This window comes from Sinohyriopsis cumingii, unplaced genomic scaffold (assembly GCF_028554795.1).
Source record: "Sinohyriopsis cumingii isolate HCF-2022 unplaced genomic scaffold, ASM2855479v2 utg001564l, whole genome shotgun sequence".
NCBI lineage: Eukaryota > Metazoa > Mollusca > Bivalvia > Unionida > Unionidae > Sinohyriopsis > Sinohyriopsis cumingii.
In genome coordinates, this window is record NW_028316019.1 from 36,675 (window position 1) to 48,636 (window position 11,962).

At 35.7% G+C, this 11,962-nt stretch overlaps 1 protein-coding gene across 1 annotated transcript; it reads right to left on the reverse strand.

The window, feature by feature from the left end:
- Window positions 1-1,168: 1,168 nt before the first annotated feature.
- LOC149771936 (uncharacterized) lies at window positions 1,169-5,925 on the reverse strand. Its single transcript, XM_089948058.1, has 5 exons — window positions 5,853-5,925; window positions 5,386-5,520; window positions 3,684-3,799; window positions 2,180-2,291; window positions 1,169-1,364 (listed from the first exon to the last, which is right to left on the reverse strand). The coding sequence occupies exons 1-5, from the start codon at window positions 5,869-5,871 to the stop codon at window positions 1,213-1,215; spliced, it is 534 nt and encodes a 177-aa protein (XP_089804184.1). The 5' UTR covers window positions 5,872-5,925; the 3' UTR covers window positions 1,169-1,212.
- Window positions 5,926-11,962: the final 6,037 nt, after the last annotated feature.

Sequence of the window (11,962 nt, forward strand, 5' to 3'; positions counted from 1 at the left end):
TGCTTTTAGTTAAACTATTCCAACTCCTCCTACGCTGGATTGCATATCAGCTACTGTTGCCCCTATCTTTAAATCAAGCTATCTATCAACCTGCCTAGTTAAATTTCGCTATATCTACGTCGCTGTCTGGTTACCGTTTTCTCGTGGTCTTTCTCTCGATACTAAAAGGACTTTGATAGTTGGACATTATATGTCATTCATTTCTTTCTTTGAGTCAAGTCATATGAGTTAGTAATATGTCTGTGTGTGTATGTATATGTAAATTATTTATTCATCAAAATAGTTTGATTTAGAGATTTATACTATACATTTGCTGAAGCAAATATTAGTTTAATGGTTTATTTATAAGCAGTTATCGTTCTAACAATCACACTGGAATGTAATTGTAATAAAAGCTGCATATGTGAAATATGGTACACGGAACATGTATGAATGAGAGTGAATCACAATGTAAGAGGATCAATAGTTGAATGCAATAAAACAAGCTTTAGCAGAATCCTCTTCTAAGTGATAAATGTTATTTTAAAAAATGTCAACCCCTTTTTGTGTTTACCTACATTTGTTTTCTCCCGCTTATGAGGATTGAACTACTTGCTGCAGTCTTTTGAGTGCCTCTTAACAACGTTTGTCCTACTTTTACTCCAAGATTTGGAATTACTCAATACCAAGCAATGTCTCTTTTGTGAAGAAAATAGCAGTAGTCATTATCAGTAAGGTAATTCTCCTCAAAACAATTTGGATTGTTCAAATATGCAAATGAGCAGAATATTCCTCGAAGTCCTGGAGAAAATGAACGTAGTGAGATAAATCTCTTAATGTAAAAGGAGACGACATAAACACAAACATGGAAGTGAAACGTTTCCCGAATATTATCGATCAACTTCGGCTTTTTGGTTCAGCATTGTGATGAGTGGTCTTCATTACGACCATGGTGTTACATAATGAGACACAAAACATGCAACGAATTATTGGTCAGAAGTACAAAACAGCGTATGAAATAGAACATGAGTTGGATGATTTTGTTTTTCAAAGCATTAGTGGTTTGTAAAAATTATACATAATTCTAGAGAATGAAAGAAAGAAATAAAGAAAGACAGAAACAGTTTAATAGTGGATAAGTAGATAAGTCAAATTAAAAAAGTGGACTAAGAATGAGTCAACCCTTTTATTCGTTTAACATTTCACTAGCACAAGGACAGCAAACCGTATAGATTAACGACTACTTAAGTTACTGCAGTCAACATCACTGTGGCGATTTAGAAGATCATTCTGGAGCTCTAATTCATCGTGGGGGAGGTGCCAGGGAACAGGTGCTACGTAATCACAGCTGGTGACCCAAAGTGAACCATATTCGCCAGCCGTTCCTAAAATGCAATATAATGTTATATTTATTGTTGTATAGATTTGTATTACTTTTCATCCGCCTATCTGGGCATCTCGCATTCAAGTTTGCTTTTTAGCTTTTTTATCACTGTTCTTTGTCTTATGTGCATGCTTTTCAATATTCCGTGTCAATATAAATTGTTCACATAATACATGTGCAGTTCCTTCCTCCTGGAATTAAGGAAGCTTTGATATTCAGAAATATTCTCCATGCTTCTCCTACGCTTTCGTACTAGAATTTGCAAACAGATACTGTTGGTAAAATGTATTTAACCTTGTATAAAGATATACCATCTCCATTGGGAAATAAATAAAAGTCATTAGTGTAAGGATTTTATTATTGTTAGAAATGGTTTCAGTGCTTGGATTCCTAATATTCGGTTTCTTTTTTACTTAGGTATGTTCTAGCTTACTGAATTATTCATAATTGATAATCATAAACCGATTATCAATTATGAATAATTAAGTAAGCTAGAACATAGTAAATTTGACATAAGATTTCAAACTGTATATATTTGCCTATAACAATCCTTACTGTAATAGAAAGACTGCAATTGAGAAGTATGAAATGTGCCAGCTTGTATTACCATTATGTGCAAACATTCCCCATGTGTGTGCGTGTTTGTATGTGTGTGCGTTTGTTATATAGTCTATATGTGTATTGTAGTATCGTAATATTTAGGACGCTAGAAGCTCTGGGCAACATATATTCATTTTGAGATTGTACTCGTTTTAATGTTTTTGATGTCATGTGTAATATGTTGATAATGCTTCACTTTTGAACTATACACCTCACCAGCAATATAATATTCGACGTCTGTTTCGAAAGGAAAGCCACAATCCGATGTTTTCTTTGGTGTAACCAATTCGAAATAGACGTGCTCCTTGCTCATTTTCTTTGGTCCCTCCTGAAAAAAGAAATGTGCGCTGTCCTTTAAAAGATTCAGATAAATTGACTTTTCTGTGATTCTAACAAAATAAAAATTGCGAAGCTCAGTTCTAGAACATAAATTGTATTTAATATTTATTTTATGAGTGGGTATAGAAGTATAAGTATCTTCTGACTAGGTGTAATACTCGTTTTGTCACGTGACATCGCACTGATGAAATTATGTTTGAACACGTGGTGTTTCTTTAAATTAATGTTAAAAGCTTAGTATAAAACCATAATACTAGGGATCCAGTAACCATGATGGTTTGCATGTACCAGTGACGGCTTAATGCTATCAGGGTGATGTAGATGTAGATGTCGCATCATGTCCGTTTGGTTAGCAATACGTGTCTTTCGTGTTCCATAGTCTAGTGAATGTTTCAACGTTACGAAGGTATTGGTTATCAAATGCCTTAATGTTAGGCAGCTTAAGGTTAGCAATACGTGTCCTTCGTGTCCCATCGTCAAATTGGTGATTTACTGTTAGGCATACATAGTGTGTGTGTAATCTGCTGTTGATTTATCTTTAGTAAGATGTCAAAAGGAAATAGAAATGTCATGTGTGATTAGTATGTCGAAAAAAAAAGGATAAGGCATCTTTGGTTGCTATAATTGCCTTCTATCAAAGTCACTTAAGAGACTGCATGAATCGAAAAGCATCATCTCTTTGTACGAACCATTAAGACGTCCAATTATAAAAAACAAGGTACAAGTGTAAAAGATTGCAATCTTCAGCAAATATGATTGTTTTAAGTTTTGCGCTCGTTGTACCGGTGTTTTCAATGAAAATGTTCAGGCATGTGTACCATATGTGTAAATAAGAACTGAAGATAACGGAAGATTGAGGAACACATTATAAAAAACAAACATATATTGAGGCAAAACTTAACTTAAACAATAACACAAAAACATTAAGAATGGAAGCCAAAATCGCCAAAACCCAAACGAACTTTTCCAAGCATTGCACAGTAATAGATTATTTGTGTTCAGCAGCTTATTATCAGGCTAATGGGACTTGTGGTACACGTATGATACTGGGACTTGTGGTACAAGTATTATAATGGGACTTGTGGTACGTGTATGATAATGGGACTTGTGGTACAAGGATGATAATGGGACTTGTGGTACAAGTATGATACAGGAAACAAAGCTGATATTAATAAGTAGTTACATATCAGTTCCTTTCCCTTTTGCAATTTAAATGTTGGATTGTTCAAAATCATTTGAAGTATTATCCGCTTGGCAAAAAAACGATGTGCCCCTCCATCAAGCATACATTTTCTCTGATTAAGAAAATTATTATATCGAGAAACACTGCCTAACTGCTCGGATTCCTTAAAAAATATCATAAGTAAATTTCTTTACTTACATGGTACATGGCATTCATATATGTTTTGTATACATGGTAGTAAGCTGATTTTTTGTCTTCAACCACATTTCCATATTTGTCTGCATAATACTTCCGTTTTGGAGTTGCCATGATCACTGTAGTACAGAAACATAGTTTTAATGTAGTCATGAACACCGTTATGAGCATAGTACAAACGTGAAGGGTGTTACATGAGTCCATGTATTCATATATGTATGACTGATGCATGTTACATATCAAGCTGAACGTATTTTTCATTTTCATAGATTTTGTTGTGCAAAGCGTTATATTAAGGTAGACATTTCACTTGAGGAAGTAAACAAAGCACCATTTTAATGACGAATTTATCAACTTTTCTTGTACATGTTGTTTTACGCCGTTTTCAGAGATAAGTGGTATAAATAGATAAGTGGTATGACATAGATAACGGAGGATATTAATTTAAGTGATATATCTTGGTGAATTGATAGAATTAATTAACTTTAATCACTAAAGTTTGTAATACTTTTTGTAATGTTTTGTTTCACTGTAGTTTATTGCCATACATGTTTGCAAATTTGGTCTGGCTACAATTAGCACAACTTGAAATAAGCCATTCTCATTTAATCGATATGAAATTTGCATGGATAGCGATAGAAAATTTATATTATTGGCCACAATTCTAGGAAAATAAACAAGATTCCGATATTTGAGAGAGAGAGAGAGAGAGAGGGGGGGGGGGAAAGAGAAAATGAGTACATTAACAAACTTATGATCAGTTAATGAATGTAGCAGAAGGCAGAACCTATAAGGTGGAAGCTAAACCAGTACAAATTCAGTAGCTAAAATTAAGAAAATGTTGTATTTCGTGATTGCAATTAAAACTTAGACGTAATTAACTAAGATTAGAAATCAAGTTGTGGATACTTCGGAATTATGTAAAGATCTATGTGTCTTTAAAATTCTAGTGCCGCCGTTTGTTATATATTTTACAATTCTTCCAGTCTAATTAAAGTTTAGAAGAAAAAAATGATTTTTTTGAAGAAGATTTCTGGCATAATCCTTTTAGTAGAAATAATCAAGATGTTTGGCTTAAACGACGTTCTGATATTCAGTTTAGAATTAAGTGGTGCCACCCCTTCATTCAGTCAATGAAGTTACCCCACAATTCCGATCTTCTTTTTCTTCCGGAGTGCACCAAAGGTAGTGATTTGATACATTTGGCAAATGCTGTTAGAGACTAATCAAATAATAACAACATTCGCAAGCTGAGAACACATTAATTGGAGAGGCAGGCCCGTTAGTCCACTCGACAACATGGGAAAAACTGTTCTATCGGTAGGTTTCAATTTTTGAAATCCACAATGCTGCCAAATGAGCTAATAAAATGAAATTGTATTGACATGCAGAGGTAAATGATCAGCATTTGAACCATACGATTTCTACACATTTCGTACGTCTAGTACTTTATATAGAAATATTATTTGCGATGATGTCTGAGCAGTCTGTAAGTACAAGAGCAACAGAAGTTGGAGTAGTGATGGTGGTAGTATTATTAGCAGCAGCAGTTGTAGAGGCATTACCGATAGTTGTATCGTTATTTGATTTGTTACCATTATCATCGCCACTAATACCTTCATCCTCATCAAAATTACTGACATTCTTGTTGCTATTGTTTTTAGCATGAAAGCAGGAATCTTACTAATATACTAATGTTACCAACATGTTTCGTTAGCACAGATCGACTCCTCCATTGTGCGTGGTTTACCACATTTGCATACAGATATGTCTTGGATAGCCACCACCAACACCAATAGAGATTGCAGGAACATTAATGGTATGCCCATGATAAGCAAACCTAAAGAGAACAAATTATATGATGATGCCTTAAGAATCGAGTGGCAGGCATAATGTGCTAAAGCAGTGCATTATGTGCAGATATATACTTATCTTTATATAAACACATGTAATGTATATATATATATATATATATATATATATATATATATATATATATATATATTCTCCGTATTAACATATAACTGACAATATAAATTACCAGAAGGAAATTAAAACGAAGCGGAAATATTGTTTATAAAATGCCCCGAAATAGTTGCGATATCAAATGTGACGTTAAATATTTGAAAGAAATTCATAATGCATCATTAGAATAATAAATATGAATTTTACCTTTTGTCACAAAGCTCATAGTTTGAATCTTTGTTTATACGATTAAAACAGCAGCGAAGCGCCTCTTGGTGTGGACCTGTGCCCAAGAAACGATTCCACTGCTTATATAGTCAACACCCCATCCAAAAGAACTTTAGTCTAAAGGTGAAATAATAATATTTTGTTGTGGGAATTTCATCCATTGTGGCATAATGTTTATTGAAACAGTCACGTTGAATTATTTTCAGTAATCTCACAGAGTTGAATAACAGGTTAATCCAGATAACATTTGAAGTATGAACAGCTGTTTCTAAGACTAAATATACAAGGTGGAGAAAACATGACTCAACCAATTGTTAGAAAATCACATAAAACTGTAAAATAGTAGTTTTGTAATAGTGCACAAAACATGTTAAGATCGACCACGTTTTGTTAATAGTTTAGATTTAACATATTGGATGAATTTAAGAAGGTAGGATACAATAATATTTGTGAACAAAATAACATTTTTGAACAGTGGATTTGATATAATAATACTAATAGTAGTAATTGGCACATTGCGTTTGTCCAAAATCAAAGCTTGAAATATGAAATTGCATACACTTTTTACCTGTTCGTAAATATCAGTGTTAGCCTTTTCCCAGAAGAGGTTGCATTTGATGGGTTTCGCTTTAGGTATATCAACATTTTCACATAATACAAAAAATGAATCTCTAACTGCAGGCAAAAGCCCTAAATAAACCAAAGTGAGATTTACACATTCTTTCAAAAAGCGACATATCCACCTTTAAAATGCTATAAATAGCGTATTTTCAACTATTTGAAATAAGTTGGGTCTCAAAGAAAGCGAATCGACAAGAATGTAATATTCTTACTGTAGTTCAGATTCAATATTTTTGCTTGGCTATGTTGCTTTCATGTCATGTCAACCCTATGAAAAATAAAGCTATCGAATAAATCATTATCGTTCAGATATCATTCTTTGTGCCTGTATCCTGTGAAGAATCTACCTCCTTGTAAAAAAAATCTGGATAACATGAGGATATATTTAAATGATTGGTAAACTGAAATATTTAGACATCACATGCTAATAAGGTGAAATATGAGATATATGAGTTACAATAATGTAATTAAGATCTCAATCTTTTACTTCTACAAGTATAAAAGTACAAGTGATCTGGAGCAAATGCTTGTTCAACTGAGTATTTCCTGACTATAGGACTAGCATGGAAACATGACCTTTTAAGACATGGTGCAATGATCAGATTTATTACATTTAAATGACAGAAATATTATAATGCGAATTGATTCCAGTTGTGAATGACTAATCATAGGACGCAAACTATTTGTACTGCATTCACTGGAGCATACACCAACGACATCAGCTTGTTGACGATGCTTTGTCAACCACATACTATGGCTAACTGTTATTTTTAAATAAATTGTCCTATCTAAGCGAATGGACAAATCCACACGCCGTGTATCAAATTTCCGGCCAGATCTTACGATTCATAGTTCCGCACTTCATTAACGAGGTGAAATAAATAAAAATGCCCGATGATAAAATTTCTGGACCCAGACTGGTTGAAGACGATTATGACCGCGAACTAAGGGAAAAAATAGCATAAATGTTTATGTTCTCGCGGCAGCTGCAAACATAAGTTAAAATACCATCAACGGTTGAACCAGGAATGTGACTTTACATTATGCAATGTGAAACAACCAGCGATTCATTGCAATGCAAGACACGTCCGTGACAACTTTGCGAAAGATGAATAGGGAAGTGACAACACCAATCGATCTACCTTTCCGTGCTGAATATATAGCATATGTCTATTTTCTGGAGAATTCTTAAGGATTTGCAGATGCAAACCCAAGCGCAATTTACATCGGAGCAAATATTAAGTATTTTTGCATCGGGGACAATGGAATCATTATTACAGTAAGGATGGTGGGATGAGAAGAATAAACTATTCAAAAGCGGGAACGAACCCGGAATATAAAACCTGGATAAGCGCAAGTAACAAAACGGTCTCTGCTTAAAAGTTTTAACAATAAACTTCCAGGAAACGTCAGACCATATGCACAGCGAGACCGGATCGAGAACTGTAAAACTCTCAGCCGCATTGGTTCTCGCGAGACCATTACTGAATGCAGATGGATATATGATCTGGGCCTCTAGAACTTCTACGTGTTGTGCTGGGGTTATTAGAAACAATAACCGTCGAAGGCGCTGATTTACCTTCGATCGGCAGATAAATCACAGGTCAGAAAACATTTGACCAACTAGCACGTGTACATCATGGCGCGATGCAGCAAGAACTTACTGGACTTCACACTCTAATAAACTCATAAAGTAAGCGATTTCCAAATGCGTAGTTGGATATCGAAGAACAACATGCATGCATGACAAGAGCAATCCCACAAAAGAACAAATTAACGTGCGCGATATAGCACTGAGAAATATACAAGAAGGCTACTAACTTAACAGACACACACTTAGGGCGAAAGGATAAGAAATTGCAAATCCAGAGGCGTGTTGACGGCCGGCGAATGAGCGGAATACATGACCACATGCATCATCAATCTTTGCAGAAGAATCATTTCAGATATAGACCGGCTGTGATCGTGCCTTAGCGCCCAGTCTGTGAATGAACACAACACAACAAAATGAGCTTAATCAGACTGGTAAACTTGCACGATCAAATGACTGAGCGCATCCATCGAAAACCCGCTGTATCGCCAGACCAGTCAGTGATGGTCTCTTTGATAATTATGCTCGTGACAATACCACGTTGGACAATTGCATCACTAGAGTGTTCAAATCGGGTGCAAATGTTAGTCTGCGAGTCACTGTGTTAAACATGCGGTCACGATTAATTTGCTAGAGATGCGTGACGATGGTGTCATAGGTTACAACACACGTGAGCCTGGACCTAGGTTTGCTCCCATGCTATAGCCACTAGCACCGGCAACGTCACAGTTCTCCAAACAACGCAAGATAAGTTCAAATAGTGTCGCTAAAGTACATCAACTCGCTCTTACTGTCGTCAAGAGGCATGGGTGCACTTGCATAAATATTAGGAATAATCTATTTTAAATATACCGCCCCGAGAGTAGGATTACTCGTCTAGAATACCATTGCGAAATTAATGATACTGATCACCACGGCATTTTTGTCTGGAATGGCCACATGGGAGTCATACAAGTCGCAACGAATAAAATGGAGACCAGTACGTTCTCGTACATCAAACAAATAATATATATAAACATTGCCGTAAAACAAGGATACAATACATCTTGATAAGGGTATAGTCGCGAACGGATTCTTTCAGACTTTAAGAAAAGCTGAAATTAATCCCGAGATCCTGAAAAAAACGCGATGTGTAATTTTCACCGTTTTTAAATCCACATGCGATGGTACGATGAGATAAACAAAGCCATTATCGACTAATATTGTAGAAGATGAACTTATATCCGCTCATCTGTGTACGTGAATCTCTAATTACAGGCATCGGAATCTTCGACGGTGTATTATGCACTGGATTTGGATCCCAGCTGAGTATGTCTGACCGAGATCACGATTATGCCAAAGTGGTATTTGCGAAACAGTTGCGATATCAACTACGTACCCGTTAGAATGACCGCATAGTCGTACATGCTGTTAAATTCACTCCATTGTGACCCTAACGATCGATCAGGTAGAGCGATCATCATTTAGTGGAGAATACTGATATAATACACAATTAAGGTTGATAATGCCATCGCCATGTCGTTGCGATGTTTAGAATCACGTCTGCTTAGCCATGGCGCGAGTAAAAGTATAATTTACCGGGTTTCAGGAAACCTCGGTTAGTCGCGCCCAATTGTGGCCATAGAGAGATCTGTTGTGACTTTATTAAGTGTCGGTCAACTTTCGCTTCCGCCCGCGCAAAAATAGCTACTCGCGCACTTGCTATAGGTTCATTCATCCACGCGTAATATTGACGCTTACTGCCTTTGAAAGACTTGCCGACGCGGTAATAAAATTGTACGGTCGAATCAAATTTCCCAATGTTAGACTACTCTCGGCAGTGCAAAATTTATCTTTGCAGATGGTTATTAATAGAATGTTGATCAGTGCCACGACGTAACCACGAACTCGTACGTAAATGAAATTAAAAAAACACCCATTTGCACAGTGTTAGCATAAAGTACACTGCTAAATAAAGCCATGTCACCGTTGTTAACAACGGGCATTGGTACCGTAATTGACATCATTGGACTTATAAGTTTTTCTTTTGTTTCTAAGAATGCCCAACAATGAAGGAAGAACCTAGCCGTGTCCTGAACTTGCAAAACTAAGGGTATTGCTTATTTGATGACGCGGTGGGGAGAGGACGCTTTATATATGTAACATAGATATAGAATCCACCGTTTATACAAGCGTGGTTTAAATGTTACCTTACAGAAGTAAATAAACTTACCTCTGTTCACATAAGAATTTGGACATATATGTCTCTCCTAACTGAAAGAACTTTATCCAACTACAGCATCTTTACGCAGTATATATGGGATGCAAATCCGACTCAAAAAGAAATTTGTTTACGTATTCTGTACAGTATATTGTTCCAGTCAAATACTGTTAATATCCGGTCACAAATGCTTTGCAGTAAATGTGGGAATTTCTGCATGCAGTAATCCTATTTAACATAAAAATCGCAACAATGTAATTTTGAGTTCTGCAAGTGATATTTTTGGGTAAACGTGTACTCTAGGCCTACTGTTTACCGAATCAATACGACATCACATCGCAATAATATTTCTGTTTTGAAAAATGATTTTGTCGTTATAAAATGTTGTTTATTTGGATGGAAGCTTTTTCTTTGATTTATATTTTTAGAAATGTACAATCTACTTTTACTAGTTCATCTTTGTTTGAGACTATATTTTATACACAACAAATGAAAGGTGCACCGTCTGTCAGAATGAACAAAATTATTTGTTCTTCTATCTAAATAGTTTCCACTGAAAGAAAAACTATGTGATAAAAAGATTCTGAAATGTGTAATGAGTCATTATTAAATGTATGGTCACCAAGGCTCGTAAAAGCTGGACATTAGTCAGCTCTTTTCTTAAATTCAATACTAAATCTTTACATATTTGAGATCCTCTATTTATCTTCTAAATCGTCGTCAATCCAACCTGAAATTAATGGTAATGGTGATAATTTAATATCTACTGCAACATTTATTATTCTATTGAGATGACAGACCTGATCGTGTGGTCATTGGCATGTACATAATTTTTAGAGTCTCTGCTGTTTATCGATTTGATTCTTCGTCGAATTTCTTCATTGACTGATTCCATGTTATACGTGCCCCAGAGAAGTTTTCAATATCATGCCAGGTGTCACCAGAGTCTACTGAAAACATAACTGAGTTATTTGAGGGCAGACTTCGAAATGGTTGTGATCGGATATTAGCCAAACTGTATTAAACTCGCAGCAATGCAAGTGAGATCTCAAGTGTGCGTAATTTGCCAATGGTAACAGGTGCAGAAAAGTCACACTTAATCATGGTTTCGTTGATGAGATTGTAATCGTCAAGGTAAAACGCTGTGTTCTATTTACATCAACCTTTTGCATCGCAGCATAGATTTCGCTAACACACGAAGTGTCTCAATCGTTTCAGAACTCATCATCGGTGTGCGAACTTCGTTCGTTGTTTACGTCACTGATATCTTCAACAAGCTCCAACAATTTTATAATCGATTAGCAGGCTCGTTAGGGTCCCTTTCCATCTTTTCGTCGTCTCTACATTTCTTTTTTCGAATGGCGCCACGATTTAACCATCCGGATCGTTCTTCAGGTGTGAGTGCAGGTGATCGAAGTTTTTGCTCGTACCACTTTGATGCTTGTTCATTTATATGTTCGGTTTATTCTTCCTGTGAGCAAACATTGGATCTATGTTATTTTGCCAGCCATTTTCTTGTTTGTTTAAGTTCTTCATTTTGCTGTTTTAGTAACTGGTACGTTTGCTGCATGTTTCTGTTGTTGCATCTGTATCTTTTGTTTCATATGCACGGTCTTCCTCTTGCGTACATTTGCAGATCCTCTTCTGTGTCATATTTATGGTTCGGGTCGGGGTCTC